Here is a 21,476-nt window from a genome sequence, read left to right on the forward strand (position 1 = left end):
ATACACAAGAGAAGAGAAGCTCAGAGAGCAGAGAGTAGAAAGAGATGAGGAAGAGAGTGAGAGGAAGAGGGAGTTGTAATTTTCCAGCGAATAGTGAATTTGTGGTGTGTATTCCATTGACGTAGGTCGATAGTAACCAAACCATGTTAAATTTCTAGTGTCACATCTTTTTGATTGCTCACAGGTTCCTAACAAGTGCTATCAGAGCCATGTTGGAGCAGGAAAGCCGGATCGGAAGTGATCCCAAAATCAGAGCCCTGTCCAGTGGCTCGAAATTGAGTTTTGAGGCCACCATCACAATTAGCTTGTCGAGACAAAGCCAACCATGCAATCCGAAGCTCGAAAAGAGCTAGGACGAAGCCACACGCGCCCTCACATGCCTCGCTAGAGCAAGACGCTTCAACACGTGCCGATCACGCCCCGATGACCAGCTGCTCATGCGCCGCACGCGTTGCACGCATCTTCCTCTCCAGGACTGCCTCAACCCGACCTAGAGCCTCTCTCAGATTGGATCAACTCGGAACCCGGTCCGCGGATCCGTATCCGACTTGAATCGATCCAGACCCGGGGCGCCACGCCACTGCCATGTCAGCGGGGTGCCACGTCAGCCGCCACATCAGTAGGTGGACCTCACTGCCATGTCAGCAGGTGGACCCCACTACCATGTTAGCAGTGTCAAGTTAGCGTGCCACGTCAGTAGAGTTGACCAACTTTGACCTAACTTTGACTGAGCTTTTCGGAGTCATTTTGGGTCCGTTTTTCGAGCGACTTGAACCATTTCTAGGGCTTTCAATCGTTCCGAATCCAACCATTCTATCCATTTGATCCAATTCCATCTCTAGATCAGCATTTCGAGATGTCAAACGAAAAGAGCTCAAAAATCGAAATGTTCAATGGCAACAATTTCAGTTTCTGGAAGATGCAGATAGAAGATTATTTGTTTAGGATGGAATTGCACTTATCGTTGAAGGGTAAGCCAGCATCCATGAACGAGAACGAGTGAGATTTGCTTGATCAAAAAGCTCTTGGAGCCATCAAAATGACGTTGTCAAAATCTGCATGTGGCGTTCAATATCAAGCATATAACATCCACCATATCTCTGATGGATGCGCTCTCTAATATATACGAGCAGCCTTTAGCTGCAAATAAGGTACATCTCATGAAAAGACTATTTATGATGAGCATGTTTACAGGTGAAAGTTTTAGCAGACATTTAAATAATTTCAACGAGTTGTGGATCGACTCGCCTCAGTCGGGATAACGTTTGATAATGAGATTCGTGCCCTACTGATTCTCAGTTAGTTACCTGAAAGTTGGAATGGTGTTATTACTGCCATCAGTAGCTCCGCAGGAAAATCGAAGCTTGTATACGATGAGGTCGTCGGCATGATTTTGACAGAGGAAATCAGAATGCAGTCGAACCATGAATCCACTTCGAGTTTAGCCTTGAACATGGAGATTCGAGGCAGAGGAAACAAGCATGGGTGATCAAACAACCGCGGCAGATCTAGGCCCAAGTGGTCTAAATCTAGAAATCCCAGAGGTACTCAAGACACAAGTTCTCAGAGCACAAAAGTTATTGAATGCTGGAACTGTGGAAAAACTGGTCATTACAAGAACCAGTGTAGAAGTCAGAAGAAAGAATATGAGATGAGGGCAAAGACAGAAGCAAATATTGCTTCTGAAAATGATGAGTTGTTGATATGCTCTTTGGAGAGCAAGCAGGAGTCTTGGGTCTTAGACTCCAGAGCCTCATTTCATGCCACTTGCTGCAGAGATTGCTTAGAGGAGTACACACCAAGTAATTTTGGTAAGGTGTACCTTGGCAACGATCAACCTTGTGACATAACCGGCAAGGGAGTCGTGAAGATCAATATAAACGGATTAGTATGGAAGCTGAAGGATATCAGATACATTCCAGACTTGAGAAAGAATTTGATCTCAGTTGGTCAGCTGGCAGATGAGGGATACACGACGAAATTCATTAGCGATGAATGGAAAGTTTTAAAGGGTGTACTAACGATTGCGCGAGGTAAGAAAAGCGGAACACTTTTTCTAACCTCCAATGTCTCCATGTCTATTTTAGTTGCTGCAAGAAATGACAACAGCAATATCTGGCACCAACGACTCAGTCACACGGGCGAGAAGGAACTTAGGGTGATGCACTCAAAGGGAAAAGTGAGTGGTCTACAGTTAGTGTAGATTGACATGTGTGAGGATTGTATAGTCGAAAAACAGAAGATGGTCAATTTCTAGATAAACACCCGTGCCCAAAAGAAGAAGAGACTAGAACTAGTCCACTCAGAATGTGTCGGGACACAACAACATAATGCCGAGAATCCTCAGGTGGAGGAACTAATGGAGCAAATCGTTGCACCACCACCTCCTACTTCAGTTCCGGAGCTTAGGAGATCTACTCGGTCTCATGTACCAAACAAAAGGTATATTGATTACTTACTTCCTACAGATGGAGGAGAGCCCGAATGCTATGATGAAGCATGTAAGGTGGTAGATACGAGCAAGTGGGAGCTTGCGATAAAGGATGAGATGAAGTCCCTCACCTCCAGTAGAACGTCTAAGCTACCCAAAGGCCTTCACAACAAGTTGGTGTATAGAATCAAAGAAAAGCATGACCGCTCCAGAAGGTACAAGCCTCGGTTGGTAGTCAAAGGCTTCGAATAGAAGGAAGGGATTGACTACACCACATCTTTGCACCAGTTATGAAGCTGACAGCCATCAAATTAGTCCACAGGAATCGAGCAGACAAGAAGGTTGTGACTACAGAGAAACTGAAGTTGTGTTCAATTTCAGTTGGTCTTCATGCCTGAAGACATATTTTGAGCGCATCATTTATTCATGATACTGGTTGAGGAGGCGACTCCGTTTCCAAGTGGGTGATTGTTGTTGCTGGAGCCAAGAGACGCTGAGTTGGAGACACACGTAAGGAGATAAAGCAACTGAGCTGGAGACACGCGTGAGGAGAGTTGCAAGCTGGACATTTATCCACCATTTATCTCCATTTATCTCATGATTGTAAACCTCCCAAATATGTTATTTAATGTATTTAATTGTGATTTAAATATCATTCCTATAAATAGAGAGCTGAGGAATGTAATACACAAGCGAAGAGAAGCTCAGAGAGTAGAGAGTAGAAAGAGAGGAGGAAGAGAGTGAGAGGAAGAGAGAGTTGTAATTTTCTTGCGAATAGTGAATTTGTGATGTGTGTTCCGTGGACGTAGGTCGATATTGACTGAACCACATTAAATTTCTGGTGTCACATCTTTCTGGTTGTTCACAAGTTCCTAACAGATTTATCCATGCATACATACACATATACACATATATTATTATTATAGGGCTCATGCCATTATTACTTCATTTTGGACACTATGATGCGACACCAAATCTAGGAGGTGAAAGTGACACGTCCATTGACGCACCCTTAGTAATTCACCGACATGATGTCTCAAGGAGGAATTAAACCCATAACCTTTGGGTCACCAAAATTACAAGTTATCCTTACCACTTGAGCTGGCCGAGTGAGCCTTATAGTGTATTATTATTAATGTTTCAATTTGTACATAATTTGTTGTGAAATGTTGAACGTAACTTTTTTTACCATTTAAATTTTGTGATGCAGATATGTGAATGAGCGGATTAAGGGAGGAAGCCATTAAATTTAGAACAGTATTCACCATATTTGAAAATGAATTTCGAGCATTGTCTAACTGTAGACATCGCTCAATATGCATTTTTCAGAATCTTAATCATTTTTCATGTAGAAGAAGGGATTGTGTGCCTTTGCTGTTTTGAGGGTTGAGGAGAAGAATTCTCTGCAGTGTAGATTTAATTCAACTGCTATATATAATTACATATATACAATATATAGTTGGTGCAATTGAAATAAAAAATATATTAAGTTTGGCAATTTTTGAGTAATTGCTGGAAAAATAAATGTACATTAATAATTTATGTATGATTTAAGATGGACATGCATCCGAAAGTTGATCGCCTGTGAATTGCCAAGAGTTGCAATTTAGTCTAACTGGAAAATTGTGATCATGCATATCTGGGTAAGTTTGGGATTCTTAAAATTTGCATGATCAGTTGTGTTTTGACAATTTTGGGGCACATAAAATTTAATGCATATGGGTTATCGTGAATTTGAATTTTATGTTAAAATAAAGTATTTTTTTTACATACTTTTTTTTTTTTTTTATCATAAGGTAATTAGTTTTGATCAAATTAGAAGGAATAGAGTCTCGTTCTCCAATAAAATACTTATTCTATTTCACTGTTATTCCATTCTATTTACAATTCGGACATGATAAAAGTACGTAATATGATGTTAAAAACACTCTTGAAATTACTTATTTTAAGAGCATTTCCGAAGAGAAACAATAAGGCAATAGATGTATATTGTTGCACAAAGCGTACAAAGAACAAAACCCCCCATTAAATAACAAGAATGGAATTGAAGCAATCAATGGCGACTCAATTTGACTAATTCTTTGCCTAATTTCCATTTTTTGTATTGGGTGCATAGATTTTAAATCTTAAATTTAATTTTATGTAAATTTAGACAATAATAATAATAATAATAATAATAATAATACAAAATTATAAAAAATTCCATTCAAATCCATACAAATTCAAATTCAAGATTCGAAATTCATACTCTCAAACATTATATGTATTCCATTCCTCTAAAAAATTAAAAATAATTATACCAAATTAAACCAGGAATAAAAATAACATCATACGGTCTATGGAATAAGAAATTATACTAGAAACATAAATACAATTAATTTGAGATGCAAATACTCTTAATTTCTAATACATAAACCCAGAAGGGGGGTGGGTGTGAAGAAATATGGAATGAGAAATGAGTTACTATGAGCTTTCGATAGATTAAAAAAAAGGAAAAGAAAAAGAAGAAGTTTGAACACTCTGTATTTTGATATTGTTGTATCATTGAATGATCTTGGTGATCTATGGTGAGTCGCCACAAGCAAAGACCATCTTCTTTTTCTTCTCATCCTTCAACTTCAAGTAAAAGTTTTTCTTGTTGAAGTCTCCCAGAAGCATGGAACCATCGACGATTGAAGTTAAAAACTTCAAGAATGCAGTAAAGATCATTCTGGCTTTCCTCTCTTGCTTCCTTTTTACACTCTAAAATGAATTGGGAGTATGAAAATGACCCTTGCACTTATATATAGAGTTGGAGCAATAAGGAGATATCAAAACCCATACTAATTGCCATTAAGATTACAAAAATATTTCAATAATTGATGAATAGTACCATATATAATTAGTCATTTTCTTATATATAATCAAATATTACTATTTTAGTTCTCCATATCAATATAAAAAGTAAAACTTTAATGTACATACCGAAATAGAGAACATTTTAATTTTTATAAAAGCTAAATTTAGTTGGGTGTGAGTGTGTGTAAAAATATACAGAGAGCATAACAGAATGAGCCAAGTGTGTGTGGCAGAAAGATTAGTTCCGAGAGTTGAGTTGAGTTGTGTTACTTCTCCTCTTTTGTATCTCTCTTATTGATCATACAATGTGTTTCCCTCTCTCCCATGGACATAGGCCAAGTTTGGCCGAACCACATTTTTCTTTTGTGTTCGTGATTCTGTGTGTGTTTTGTTTGTATAGCTTGATTCATCCCCTTCTCCTTAACAATTATAGCACCTTATTTTGTCCGACCATTATATTGCAAAACTTGTAGGGGTTTTAATCTTGTCCTTAATTTTTTACTTCTTTTTAGCCATTTAGTTGTGGGATGTCATTTAAAGTCTTTACCTAATCGGATATCTCGTTTTGATTCTTTCAATCTTGCCTAAAATTTTGATTTCATTCATAGGTCTTATGGTACAAATTGTTTTACATTCATTCATATGTGTGCATCACAAGTACAATTTTCAAACAAAATACAAATTGAAAGTGGATCTTCATTCTTAGGCTTCTATTATTGGGCCTTCTTCATTACCTACATACACAAGGGGAAAACTTCAATGTTAATTTCATATGTCCAACCATTTTGGGCCAATTTTGTGATTTTAAAGCTATCTTGGGCCCATTGTTTATATTGTCGCCCAATTAGGGTTAGTTGGTGATTTGGGGCCTACTTTGGGCTTCATTTTGAAGTGGCGGCCCTTATAGGCTTATTTTGAAAAGTTTGGGCCAATTGTTGGCCTAAGTTTTGCATTGAAGCCCAATTTGGGCTAAATGTAACAAGGCCCAATTTGAAGGCCTCTATTTGGAGCTGACAACCTCTCCCATAAATGTTCACCATAACTGCCAAGGCATGCATGCCTTCCCCTTCTCCATGCACCATTTTCCAAAGTGGTTGGCTGCTATGACCAACCACCTTCTATATTTTTCCATGGACCTGGTTTCGATGCCAACTTGCCTAGAAATAGGAGTTGAAATTCAAAATGATGAAGACGCTGGGTATTGACATAAAGGGGCTGGAAAAGATTGAAAGACAGAAAAATTAGGGAACTTAGAGAGACCATTGAGGGATAACAAGAGCAAACAGAGATAAAGGAGAGAAAAAGAAAAGCAAAAGAAACAAAATTGAAGAAAGGGAACAGTGCAAAAGTCCTGGAGCTAGAGTCATAAAGCTGCCAGAGGAATTCAGTGAAGATAGGTACCTGTTCTTCGTTTCTCTATGTTTGAATAAGCACTTGGTTAAATTAAATAGGACCTTTTATTTTTGCAAATTATTCAACCTGTAGCCCTGATTTCTTATTTCTTTGAGAGAAGCTAGCTAGGAATCGGCCATGGTAGCCTCAAACTGTTTTCCTTTGAGACTTGAGAGAGAGGGAGAGAGAGTTGATGGCAGTAGCTAGCTAGAGCTAACTAGCTACTGTAGATTGTCTCCGATTGAGAAAGAAGCAAAGGAATGAAGGATTACAGAGAAAAGGGAGAATTAAATTGGGTTGGAGCATTTTGAGGAGATAAGATTGGTTTTTGGGTCGTAATTGATCTCACAAATTTTGTAGTAATTGGGATCTAAATTGATTGTCAGAGATTAATTGGGAGGTTTTTGTGTAGTAATTGATCTCACAATTTTTTTAATAATTGGGATCTGAATTGATTGCTGCAACTCTCTTCTTTTATGGCCCTCTCTCTCTCTCTCTCTCTCTCTCTCTCTCTCTCTCTCTCTCTCTCTCTCTTCCTCTCTCTCTCTCTCTCATGCTAGTACTCTTAAGTTAATTGAAATAAAGGAAAGCTCTCTCTCCTTCTCATCTCTCTCTATATAAAAACTCGAACAGTGGGAGTGTTGCATCCCAAACCCAGAAATGGGACCCAAGATGTGATTTAGTAACCTAACTTGTCCCTGTATCATACAACATCCATGATACTACACAATATAAGAGTCCGACCTTGTAGAGTTCACGTATACCCTAGTCATCAACACACAATATATATGCAACAGAGAATTCAACCTATAACATTCATAAAACCATACCAGAGTCTATACAACATCAGGATCTAGTCCCATAATACAAAACAAAATCCCCGGGTATCCACAAAACCCAAAACGACAACCCAGCCATAGTACAATACTTATGCAAGTACTTAGACAGCTAACCAACAACCACGCTCCCGAAAAGTTAGGACGCTAGTGTGGCTACTCGAAGGATTTGGAAAATATTTGTATGATAGGGGTGAGACACCTCTCAGTAAAGGAGAAACAAGTTATATCAGTGTGTGACACATGAGTGTTATTTCAATAGTAAAACATAAACATTTCACAATTCCAGTATTTTCACAAACAGTTCGAGTATACATCTCACAAAACATCGCGGTCTAGTGTCGTCACACTCTTCGGCCTAAGCCGACCGCACAACACAACGCCCCTGGTAACCTGATGTAGCTTAAGCCCCACAACGTTCAACCGGTGCAAACATAGTACAAACTCATTGTAACGACCTGCTACTTCTTTTACATTTTTTTTTCCTTTCTGTATATCATAAATGCCATCTATCTGAAATATTACTGGTAAACTCCAGCTCATGGGAGCACTGATAAAACTCTGTACGTCATACATAACTAAGCAGGGGAATAAAACTTGGAACTACTATATACAATACCAGAAAAACTATAACATTCTGTAGTATATTTACAAAACAAAATACCCAGTGACCATGTTAAAAACTTGGGACCTACCCTGAACCACTGTCATCAAAATACACTTACCTGGACTTGGAAAAATGGATAAAAATCCGTTAATTCAAACCGTATCCGACCTGTTTTAACCGACTCATAATCATCCGTTTGTTAAATGAGTCGAATATGAGTTTTCATTTTCATATCCGCCCCTTTAGCGGGTCGGGTTGGGTTTATTTGGTGGATATCCGCCAACCCGCTTACATTATTAACCCATAAAAGCCCGCTATAACCAGCCCAACCTGACAGCCCCATTGCCCAGCCAGCCCACTACCCAAAGCCAAAAGTGCCCACATTACCACACGCCCCGTATGCCCTCTCAGCCCCTCCCACTCCCAGCCCCCAGGCTAGACCTAATGCCAACCCCATTCCCATTCGAAAAGAGCCCTAACCCTCCCTCATCATTTGATATTTTGAGCCAACAGAAACTCAGAGAAAGAGAGCCAGCCAGCGGCTACACAGGAGACGGGAGAGTCGGGGAGACCTTTCTTCTTCGACCATTCGAAGCCCTCTGTGTAACGTCCCTCAATTTCTTAACATAAAATATCACATATTAAATAAAAATGGTTAACCCGAACCCGTGGGTAGCAGGGACACCTGTCAAACACAGCGGAAAACCTAGCAGCAGTAAAAATAAAATCTCAAACATCCAATTATAAAACATAATACTAGAGCATTTTATACATCCTCACATACATCCAAATATCTCTAGGGTTAAACACAAAATAACTCTGACGCTATTACAAAATCTTACCCTTCTCACAGGGTAATCTCACTAGCTCAACGGCGGCCCTGACCCGCCAGTCTCTCAGGAGCTCCTGAAAAATTAATTAAGTTTGGGGGTGAGACACTTCTCAGTAAGGGAAAATAAACTAAATACAGCTGTGTGGCAAATGAATATTTAATGCATTTGTACGTATACAGTATATTTCAGAATTCTATAAACATAATCATATCATACTGGGTAAACATATGTTTTCACATCTGTTAGTAAATAATATCATACATAAAATCATCTGTTATAACTGTAGTACTGAAAACAAACCCAGGATGACTAGCTAGCTGGTGTCATGTATTACCCCCCATGAAGGGTTGTGCAGCCCGAAGGCGAGACCCGATAATGGCTGGCCGACCACTGCCGAATCAAATATGTCTGTAAGTACGATGAGCCCGCCACACACTGGTCCAGACTACCAGGTGGACGTCCACACTCTACTGAAAGCCACATCGACTATCCATCTCCCATCCCCTCGTGGGACGGTAGCACTAATAAGGCCTCGTGCCAAAATGAACCCATAGCTACGGTACCGAGCTCCAGGTCTGAACTAAACTAACATCCTGGTTGTGAAAACATATAATACATGATCATACATAACATCATTACGGCCTCGTGCCGAAAACATAGATACGGCCTTGCGCCGAAATCATACATATGGTCTCGCGCCAAAATCATAATAAATATGGCTTCGCGCCAATAATATAAATACGGCCTCGTGCCGATAGCATAAATACGGCCTCGTGCCGATAACATAAATACATGGCCTCGCGCCAATAACATAAATACGGCCTCGTGCCGATAACATAAATATATGGCCTCGCGCCAAAATTGTTTCAGGTATATATATACTGAAAATACATCATTTATCACATAATCGTCAAAACCATCACAACATAACTTATATTTTCATAATACCTGAAATCATGTTTTGTTCGTAAAATCTTTCACATCATAATACATTTCACATAAAATAATATTCATGCCACACATATGCTGTTAAAAGTCATACTTCATATTCTAAAATCGTGAATTACTTACATCTCATACATACATATACATTTTAATCATCATAGCAGTATTTTCCCAATCGTACATTTCATTCGTAATACACAATATAACAGATGCTTTTCTGAAAATAAATTTACTCATAATCAATAATAATTTGTATGGAAAATTACTGCTTTAGTTTATTCCCTTACCTGGCTATTGAGAAATTCCTTAGGACCCAAAATTTCACGCCCTTGGCGCCCGAAATCTAATTCCTGCAATTTACATTTTCCCCAGATTAAATAATCTATTTCTCCAAAATAATACTCATCTAGCCTTCCTTAGGCTCCATATACCTCAAATTAATATTTAAACTATTATTTAATATCCATACTTAATTTTTCAAATTTTGCCCGCGGGTCCCAAAAATACACCCGCGGCACTCACCTAAGTCCTAAATTTCAGAAATCCTACTTCAGTCCTAGATGTTAATATTTTAGAATTTCTAAATTAATACTAATTAATTAAAAATAAGCCCCTTAATAATCGCCGCATCCCAAATTTGGAGTTTTGGCCCGACACCCCCACGAGAATTTCGTCCCACTAGACTTGTAGAGAATCATCTCTAGATTCTCGTGGTGGTGTCCGTTCGTCAATTGGGCTTATATTGTGCAAGAAATTAAAGAAAAAAGGAAAAATGACTTACCCCAGGGAATACGCTTACGCCGCACTCCTACCACCGATCCACTTCGGTAGAAATGACAGCAGTAGCGAATGGAGTCCAGTGGTATCTTCGAATTTTCGATCGGACGAAAATCCGTCACGAAATCGAGGAGAGAGGGAGAGAGAACGTGAGGAGAGAGAGAGAGTTCTGAGAGTTGCAGGTAAAAAAGATAAATAAATAAATAAAGAAGAAGAAGAAGAAGAAGAAGAAGAAGAAGAAAAAGAAAAGTAACTTGAATCTCCTGAAGCTTGCTGAAGCTTCAGGAGGATAATAATAATAATAATAATAATAATAATAATAATAATAATAATAATATATTTAATTAATATTAATAATAATATATTTTATTAATAAATAAAAATAAATTTTAATTAATTTTTTTTCTTTTTTTTTCTTTTTCTTTTTAAATCTGATTAATGAATTAATTAATTTTTTAAAAATTTTTTTTATTCTTTAATTCTTTAATTATTTTATTTTATTTTATTTTATTTATTTATTTATTTATTTATTTTTTTGGAAATCAATCCACTAATTTTTTATATCTCTTTTTGGGATTTTTACACTCTACCCTCCGACCCTTCACGAGTCTCTTCGATCCTTCACATCAACAGAAGCTTCGTGAGTTCTTCTTCAACACTTTCAAGTTCGAACCAACAGGCCCTTTCGTGAGTTCGTCAGGAGCTTCGTGAGTTCGTCACCCTTCGAACCAGCTGCAAGTTTATGATTTTGCAACAAGTTGGCACTTTTTGTTTGTTCATGTTTATGATTTTGCAGCAAGTTGACATTAGATTAATTTTAGTGCAATCTAATTAATGATTTTGCAGCAAGTTGGCTTCGTGATTTCACCACCCTTCGAACTAGCTTCTTGTTATTTAGTGCAATTTTATGCTGCGTTAACTTTTAATCTTTAAATTAATTTTATTCCGCACGAGATATTATGTTGTGCTCCTGATTCTTCAAGGTTTTCAGCTGGAGGAGAAGTCATAGGAGAGGGTTGCAGTTTGGGGCCTGCTCTTTAGATCTTAGTCTATACAAAAGAGCTGGATAAATACATAGATATATAATATATAATATAAAAGGATAAATCTTTTTGTGCATGTAATTTTTTTGACAGTAGAGTTTAATTCGAAAAAATGGCAGATTCTCACAACAGTAAAGCCCTAATGCTTCCTACAGGCATTCACTTGCTCACCATAGTACCCCACAGCCCTCGCCAAATCGCCTTGTCCAATCTCTGTAAGCTTATTATTGTCTTTTCTTCTGAATCCCTGGCACGAAAAATTTAGTTCTGTTCGATCTCTCAAGAATTGCTTTTGCTTTTATTGAATTTTTAGTTTTCGAAAATATACAGGACACAGAGATCAGCTGCTGATTCTTCAAGGTTTTCAGATGAATAATTGAGTTCTTCCTCTCAATGGTTACTTTTTCCCTTCTTAGTGTTAGTTGATGATTTGATTGGCAATGGAGGTTTCCTGCTATAAACTGATAAGCTTTGCAAATGTGGTGATTCTTATTTTTTTAATCTTTCTCTTTGAGGGATTTTTTTTTCTTTAAATACAATTCTATATTTCTATGAAGTATGAATTTCCATATCTTAATTCTTTTGGAATTCAATTGATTGATCCTTGTTCACATCTATATTTAAGTTAACATTTTAAATAAATGTTTATCTTCTTCCAAATTTGATACTTTTCAAAAGTTAAAAGCTAGCTTTTTCTCTAACAAATTATTTAATTTCATTATTATCCTTATATTTTTTTAAAACATTAAAAAATTTATCAATGTATTAATTGTATTTCTTCAAAATAGATATTTATTTGTCATTTTAAATACTTTGACATCTCTGCATTGCTATTGCTATAGGCCTGCATAGTAGCATTGTTTTTGTTTCAAGATGAATTTAATCCTTTGCTGGGCAAAGAAAATATTTAATCCCATTTCTTAATTTTTTGTAGTGCATTACAAGAATTTGGGAAAAAAATGTCTCAGTCAAGCTGAAAGAGTAGGTCGTACCTTATCTAGACTATCATCTTGCTCTATTTGACTTTATTTGAATATTACTACACTAGCATAGGCTGCGCAGCTAGTGCTTCTATTTATTTTCAAAAATTATGTAGTCAATAAATTATTGTTTATTTGTTGTTTTAACTTGTAGTGTTGAATAAATTATTTGTAAATATTTTTTCCAGTTTGATAACTTGTAACTTTTGAGATGCTAATTAATAAGTTCAATTTATGTTATTCAATTCATAACTTAAATTATATTTTGAATTCTTTCATGATAGGCACACGAGGAGAAGAAGATGAAACCTTTGATGTCACAAATGAAAGCATTTCAATTAATTCAAGGCATTCAAATGATTTTGAAGTTATTTGAAGGATGGATTGATATTTTTTTAGTTTGTTGATTGTTTTATTTTGAGAGATTCACAAAATTTGAAAATAGTTGTGTTTAAAGAAACTCACATGCTTTAAGAATAGTTATAATGTTTAGATTTTAGACTCACATGAGTCGCATGGTTTGAGTTTCTCCTTTGAGTTGGATTGTGACTAATTTATTATGTTTTATTACTTATAGTTTTACTTGCATGAATCAGAAGTTGTTAATTAGTATAAATGATTAAATGATTGATATAATTACTAAAAAATTTAATACACAAACTAATCGCAAGTTATCGTATACAAGTATACAACTTAAATTATTATGACAAAAAAATAAATTATTCATAAAATTATATTTGATAATGGTGGATTATCCGCCCATCTGCCATGAATTATCCGACCCGAAACCGCCTAATCCGCCACTTAAACGAGTCGAATATGGATAATGATTCTTTCACCCGATAATCCGCCTTATCCGCCACGAATAAACTGACCCGATCCGCTTTTCTAGGTCTACACCTACCCTTCCTATATGGCTAGTGCCAGATAATCTCTATCTACGAGCCTGATCTGCTCGCCTACTTGGATCTGCTAAAAAATAGTAAGTCACTAGGATGAGACGACGCTTAGTAAGTAAAAATATGCTATTACTAGTGTGTGTGACAGCTGAGTTACAGATTTAAAATACTAAAATTATACTGATACTGTAATCTAAGTAAGTTGATAAACTGTACAAAATATATGTAATGTAATTTAAGGCATATCTGTGTCTCTGAGTTTGCTATCTGAACATACTACTAATATAATAGTATAAATTATTGTTGTGTGATATATCTGTACATAGGAACTTCTGCTATATCCTGAGATCTGTATATCATGATATATCCCCTCATGATAGGATTGTGCGGCCCATAGGCTGGACTTACTTTGGTTGGCCTACCAGGCAAGTCAAATTATATCTGAAACATTCACCAATCTGTATCAATCTAACCCACTGCAATCACTTCGAGCCATCTCTAACCTCTATCATCATCTAATCGGCTACCTCAACCCAACATACTGGGGAGACTTCAATCTCTCCTCGCACGGTTAGACGGAATCCACATGCTATCTAAGTTATGTGATTGTACGTGTCTGAAATAGCAACGGTACCATGCTCTGCTTTATATCTCTGTCTGTAATATCCACAGGGATCTGAATCTGTGTAATACTGTATACATATATAAATATATAATTATCTTTCTGCTTTTAACATGATTTCAAAACAATCATAACACTATAGATCTGAAATATTTGTAATTTCTATTTGTAATATCTGTAATTTCTATCTATAATATCTGTAATATATGTCTATAATATTTGTACTATCTATCTATAATATCTGTACTATTTGTCTGTAATATCTATATATAAAATCTATAATTTCTGAATAACGTAACTGTAGCATCTTGATGCTATAATTGTATAATTTGTCTATATAAACTGTCTGAGTGTTATGGTTTAGAAATCATATTATTTTGAGAAATATTATAAGTCTCATTCATTGCTAATAATCTGTATAACTGAATATCTGTAATACTGAAAAATCTACATACTATATTGTAATAAACTCATGTCACACATTTGAGTAAACAAAGTCTTATGCTCAGTTTCTGTAATTCTGTTGTAAAAATAATATTCATAATGTTCTAGAAAAGTAATCTAATCTGCATGCTTGTAAATACACATTCATAGTTTTCTGTTATAAAATCAAAAATCGCTAGCATAGCATATATCTCTTACCTAAACTCTGGAAAACCCCTACTGTACTCTGGCCCTATACCCGTAGGGTTCCCTATTCAACATCCTGAAAATATCATCTCCCAGAACAAAATATCAATATTTCAATGCATACTACATTTCCTATAACTGTGGGAAAGGTAAAAACTAGATAAAATACCTTACCCTGAGATTGAGATGAATTTCAAACCATATCCACCAACGATCAGCTCCGACAGACTAGTAGAAAACTTCGCCAGGAACGTCATGGTGGCCTCAGATCTTCAATCTAGCGAGAAATGGAGCCAGGATCGAAGAGAGAAGGAGAGGAAGATGCTTTAGAGAGAGAGAAAGAAAGTTTCTCAAGAGATTTCCTATTAAAAAATCTGAGTTTCAACTATTTATAGGGTCGACTTCGTCGATGAGACACATCATCTCATCGACGAGTCTTGTAGAAAATTCGTTGACGAACCTGTACCCTCATCGATGAATTTCAGACTTCCAAAAACCCTCTCTTGGTATCTTCTCGTTGACCAGATGGGTCTCGTCAAAGAGATCCTGAAAAACCCTCATCGGCGAAACCCCTGTGTTCGTCGACGAGGCCTGGAAGAATTTTTTGGATTATTACATTCTCCCCTCCTTATAAAATTTCGTCCTTGAAATTTACTATTTGTGTTGAACATCATCCATATAATCTATCATCCCAAGAGGAAAATGGTCTACTTATTTTATTACTTACCCTCACTTATGGAGGAGGAATACCGTGGTTACATTCTTAGTTTTGAGAGATTACACATATAAAAACTAAAAAAATACCTACTAACTAATTCAATACATGTACCTGCAAAAGAAACTTTATCTAACTACTTATACTTTGCCTATTACCACTAAATCTCTTGGAACAACCGCGGGTATTTTTGTCTCATCTACTCCTCGAGCTCTCAAGAAACTTCCTCTATAGAATGATTCTTCCACCAAAATTTTACGAGCTGGATTTCTTTAGTGCGCAATTCTTGTGTTTTTTTGTCAAATATCTGTACTGGTGCTTCTTCATAAGCTAATGAATCCTTAAGTTCTATCTCTGCATAACTAATTATGTGGGATGGATCTGAGACGTATTTCCTCAACATAGCAACATGAAACACATCATGTATTATGGACAAAACTGGCGGCAGAGCTAGCCTATAGGGAACTGACCCTATTCTTTCTAATATCTCAAAAGGGCCAATATACCTAGGACTCAACTTGCCCTTCTTTCCAAACCTCATAACTCCTCTTAGAGGAGCTACTTTTAAGAATACTCGATCTCCCACATCAACCTCTAATTCTCGACAACGAGTGTCTGCGTAGATTTTCTACCAACTCCGTGTAATACTGATTCTTTCTTTAATTAGTTGGACCTTTTTATACGCTTGCTGAACAATCTCTGGATCCAAAACTCGCCTCTTGCCTACCTTATCCCAGAAAAGAGGTGAACGACACCTCCTACCATATAATGTCTTGTATGGTGTCATGCTGATACTAGCTTGATAGTTGTTATTGTAAGCAAATTCAACCAACGACATAAACTGAGTTCAGCTGCCCCCAAAATCTAACATGCATGCCCGAAGCATATCTTCTAATGTTTGGATCGTCCTCTTAGTCTGACCATCTGTCTGGGGGTGAAAAGTAGTACTAAATGCTAACTGTGTACTCATAACCTTCTGAAAACTTTTCCAAAATTGCGAAGTAAACTAAGGATCTCGGTCCGAGACTATGGATACTGGTACTCCATGGACATGAACTATCTCCTGAATATATATATGTCTGCTAAATTGCATTCAATCCCTATCGTATTGGTGGTAGCCGGTAACAAAATCCATAGAAACGTGATCCTATTTCCACTATGGAATGAAGAGTGGCTGCAATTGTCCTGCTAGTCTCTAATGCTTAGCCTTAACATGCTGACACGTCAAGCACTGCTGTACAAACTCGGTTATCTCCCTCTTTATTCCACTTCATCAAAAGTATTCTCGCAGATCCCGATACATTTTAGTACTACCTGGATGTACGGTGTATAGGGATCAATAAGCCTACTCCAATATAGTTATCCTAATCTCAGTACCCGCAGGAACACATAGCCTAGTACGGAACTGAAGGGCTCCGTCATCTAATATGCTAAACTCTTCTCCCTGACCATCCCGCACTCTAGCCATAACCTCTGCCAACTCTGCGTCCTCACCCTGAGCTGCTTTAATTTTCTCGTATAATGTAGGCTGTATGCCTGAGGACTATCCTCTACTAATTCTATGCTAAGTCTCTCCAAATCCATCCGGATCGGATGCTGAACCTCCATAGCTGCCAGTGCTGGTCCCACTGATTTTCTACTCAGAGCATCTACTACCACATTTGTTTTCCCTCGGTAGTAACTGATAGTGCAGTCATAATCTTTAATAAGTTCTAGTCACCTTTTTTATCTCATATTTAGTTCTCTTTGAGTAAAGAAATATTTCAAACTCTTGTGATCTGTGAAGATTTCGCATTTTCTACCATACAAATAATGTCTCCAAATTTTAAAAGCATACACCACTACAACTAACTCTAAATCATGCATAGGGTAATTCTTCTCATATTCTTTAAGTTGTCTAGAAGCATATGCAATAACCCTACCGTACTGCATCAATACGCATCCAAGTCACTTCAGGAACGCATCACTGTATATCACAAACCCATCCTCCCCTGATGGGATAACCAACATTAGGGCAGTCACCAACCTCTACTTCAATTCTTGAAAGCTTTGCTCACAGTCATCAGTCCATTTAAACCTCACATTTTTCCTCGTAAGGTTCCTTCTTAACCTCATTTCGCCTCAAGCTTAACTTGCTAAAGAGGTTCCTTCTTAACCACCTCTCTCTCTCTAGGGGAGCATCCTACTAATGTGGAAAATATTAACATAAAAAAAAAAATGTGTAAAAGTCCAAATTTAAATTTTTTGAGTTATTTTTGTATGAGTTTGATAAAATTTAATATAAATTTATATCAAATTTTCATGGAATCCACTCAAACTTAAGTTCACATTTCAAATATCCAAAGGTAAGGTGTAGATTTTGGTTTTGATTAATGATTTTGATAACTTTTTTTTTTTGTTTCATTGATTAAAATGGATCAACAAGTTCTTAATTAGTTGGGTTTTCATAAAAATGAAAAATTCATATATGTTTATGTTAATGTTTTATGTCCCTTTTTTCCTTGAGACCCAAAAATAAAATAAACGAAATTCTTTTTTTATGAGCACATACAAAATTGTAGCTGCAAAAGAAGGATATTTGTAACCTTTCCTCATACACTTTATTGAATTGTGTCATCGAAATTTTTTTTATTTATATAAAAGTGATATTATTTATTACAAACTTGTGACCACCCTGGACTTACATGACATTTATAAATTAGAAGGGTATTGTAATTTACTGATTCCTATCACCTTCTTTTTACTCGCCATGAAACCATGATTGTAACGAATTGTGAATGTAAATAATTTTTTAGTAGTGTATATTAAGAATACAAATTTATTTAACTATAATATAGAATTTAAAAAAAGAAAATATAATTAGGTTCAAAACAAAAATTTAGTCTATTAATTTTTTAATATATTTTATATTTAGCCATTTAATTTTTTTTCTTAATAACTAAACAAGAATAACATAAAAATTTTCACATTTTAAGAGCATCTTGAAAAAAGAATATCTTAATTTTTCAATCTTTGAAAAAATAAAAAAACTTTCTAGGCCCCTAAACTTTCCTGGGCGGGCCCATCCTCTAACAACAAGAAAAACTAACAAATGGGCCACATTTGCAGGCTGCCCAGCCCACCAATCTCACTCGAGAACAAGCAAGAGCCACGGCCAATGCTTCCACCACCTTCAACTCCTCTCTTCACAGCTCAACCATGCTCAGGGGAGGAATTATCCTGGAGAAAGTCAACGGCCCCCTCTCCTCCGGCCACCTCCGCCTCCTAGACCGGGACCCCAACACCACCCCCTCAGTCGTCTTCAACTACTTCCAGCACCCGGATGACCTGAGAAAGTGTGTGGAAGGCATGTCCGCCATAACCAAACTAGTCATGTCCGAAGCCTTTTCCAAGTTCCGATACCCCGACGCGACCGTGCAAGGTCTTCTAGCGCTCATTGTGACCATGCCGGTGAACCTGCGGCCGCGGCATCTCATCGCCGCCCTTTCCCTGGAGAAGTTCTGCGTGGACACGGTGTTGACCATATGGCATTACCACGGAGGGTGCCAAGTTGGGGCGGTGGTGGACGCCGAGTATAGGGTGATCGGAGTGGATGCGCTAAGGGTTGTGGACGGTTCTACGTTTAACAGCTCCCCGGGGACTAATCCTCAAGCTACCGTCATGATGCTTCGAAGGTATGTAACTATGTATGCATATTTCTACACAAACTTTTCAAACAGTATTGCCGGAAAATATTCCGGCAAGATATTGCGTCTTTTGTCTTGCGAATGCCTACTTGAATTAAATCTAATACCATCTCACGTACAAAATGGAACCTTTTAACCATTTTTATATATATATTTTTAAATTTTGTGATGCAGGTACGTTGGGGAAAGAATTCTGAATGAGCGGCACAAGGGAGGAGGTGGAGGTCAATAAATTAAATGCATGTACAGCAATATTCAACATTTCGGAAAATGATCGAATTTCAGTTGTTGTTCGTGCTGCATTTTTTTTTCGGCATTTTAATAATTAAATCGTGTGTCTTCGTTGTTTTGAGGGTTAACTGGGGAGGGGATTTCTCTGCAGTGTTATACTGCTATATATGATTACATATATAGAATATATGTATAAGTTGTTTTGATAAAAACAAAAATGAACAGCTTTGATATATGTTATCATTTTATCTAAAAGTTTAAAATGTTAGATTATACACTAATAATATACATCAAGTTTTAACAAACTGTATTTTCTGTGTCTTGATAATTTGAATTTATTGTTAATATAAAGTAAGTATTAGATATTTGACACATAAGATTAATGAAATTAAAATATTAGACAAAATAGAACCAAATTTATGTCTTGACTTGGTCATACTATCTCTATTAAAATTTTAATTTCATTACTATACCAGTTGATCATTTCACAAATCAAACATGATAGAAATACATCCTCCTTAAATAGTTCAAATTTTCTAAGGAAAAGATTAATGTGAGATCTTCACATAAGACTTGAGATGAGGTACTCATCCACCCCCAAAAAGACATACAATAGTAAATGATATTAGGCATATTGTTTGCATATGCTAGGACTAGGAGTAGTATAATTACCTATTCTACGAGCATGTACAAGAAAAACAACAAGGCAATAACAAATACAATAGATAAATTTTTCCCCGCAAAGCACACAAAGTACAAATACTCAATTAAATTTATATTAAATTTTCTTGGAATCCACTCAAATTTTGGATTGAATTTCAAATATCCAAAAGGTGATCACTTGTAAATTACCAACAACCTGTCAGTGTAACGTCCCAACTTGAGTCTGCTAGGGAGCACTGCGTCTCTCCTCCACCTGGACCAGACAACAGGGGGCGGACCTTATCGGACTAATGACTGGCCCCATAGATCAACACGTGTCCTTTTCAGTGTGTTTTGTCCTCACTCACACACTTCCTGAGAAAACTTCCTAAGAGGTCACCCATCTTAATATTGCTCCAAGGCAAGCACGCTTAACCGTGAAGTTCTTATGAGAAAGCTCCTGAAAAGAAAGGTGCACCTTATTGACATGAGTAGTAACATCTAATCTTTTTAAGTCTTTTCATCCATGGGGTATCACATTCTCCATACTTCCAAACTTAGGCGATGTGAATCTCATCATACTTCTGGCTGAGTGTTGGCTCTGATATCAGTCCTATAAATATCAAAAATCCGGATTTAAATGTCAATTTACAAAAATCTCACTCTCTCCCCCTCCCTTCGGCTCCCTCCTCTTCTCCCTTCGATTTCGGGCTGGATTTCTGCCGGTTTGAGGATCTGAAGCCACCACGACGCTCCTAGAGAAGTTTTTTGTATATCTATCGGAGCGGATCGTCGGTGGAACTCCGTTGAAAATCATTCCCAAGTTGAGGTAAGACTTTTTATGCCAAATTTGGTCTTACGATAGTTATAGGAAATGATATACACGTAAAAATACTGAAGTTTAGTACTGAAAGTTTTCATTTTTAAGGTATTGATCATGAAATCCTACAGGTGTGAGTCCAGAATTTATAGGGGCTTTTCTCAGTAGTCAAGTAGGGGAATAAACTAAAACAGTTATTTTCTATGTAAATTATTATTATTAATGAGTAAATTTATTTTCAGAAAAGCATATGTTATATTTGTATATTACGAAGGAATTGCACATTTGGGAAAATCTGCTAATATGTTGAAATGAATATGTATGTATGAGATGTCAAAAACTATGATTTTAGAATACAATGTATGGTTTTATACAGCAAATGTGTGGCATTAATATTATTTTACGTGGAAAAATATCATGAAATGACAATGATATGAATGAAGCATGTTTTCAGGAATACGAAATGTTACAGTAGAAGATGATGTTGAAAATACATGATAATTGATTTATTTTCAGAATGATATTTATGAGATGATTTCGGCGTGAGGT

The 21,476-nt window shown here is 36.7% G+C and overlaps 1 protein-coding gene across 1 annotated transcript; it reads left to right on the forward strand.

Moving 5' to 3' along the window:
• Nucleotides 1–1,103: 1,103 nt before the first annotated feature.
• LOC131145702 (protein HOTHEAD-like) lies at nucleotides 1,104–19,466 on the forward strand. The gene is made up of 3 exons (XM_058094900.1): nucleotides 1,104–1,151; nucleotides 18,657–19,222; nucleotides 19,409–19,466. Exons 1-3 carry the CDS (start codon nucleotides 1,104–1,106, stop codon nucleotides 19,464–19,466), a joined length of 672 nt encoding a protein of 223 aa, XP_057950883.1.
• The last annotated feature ends 2,010 nt before the right edge of the window (nucleotides 19,467–21,476 follow it).

This window comes from Malania oleifera, chromosome 13, assembly GCF_029873635.1.
Source record: "Malania oleifera isolate guangnan ecotype guangnan chromosome 13, ASM2987363v1, whole genome shotgun sequence".
Lineage (NCBI taxonomy): Eukaryota > Viridiplantae > Streptophyta > Magnoliopsida > Santalales > Ximeniaceae > Malania > Malania oleifera.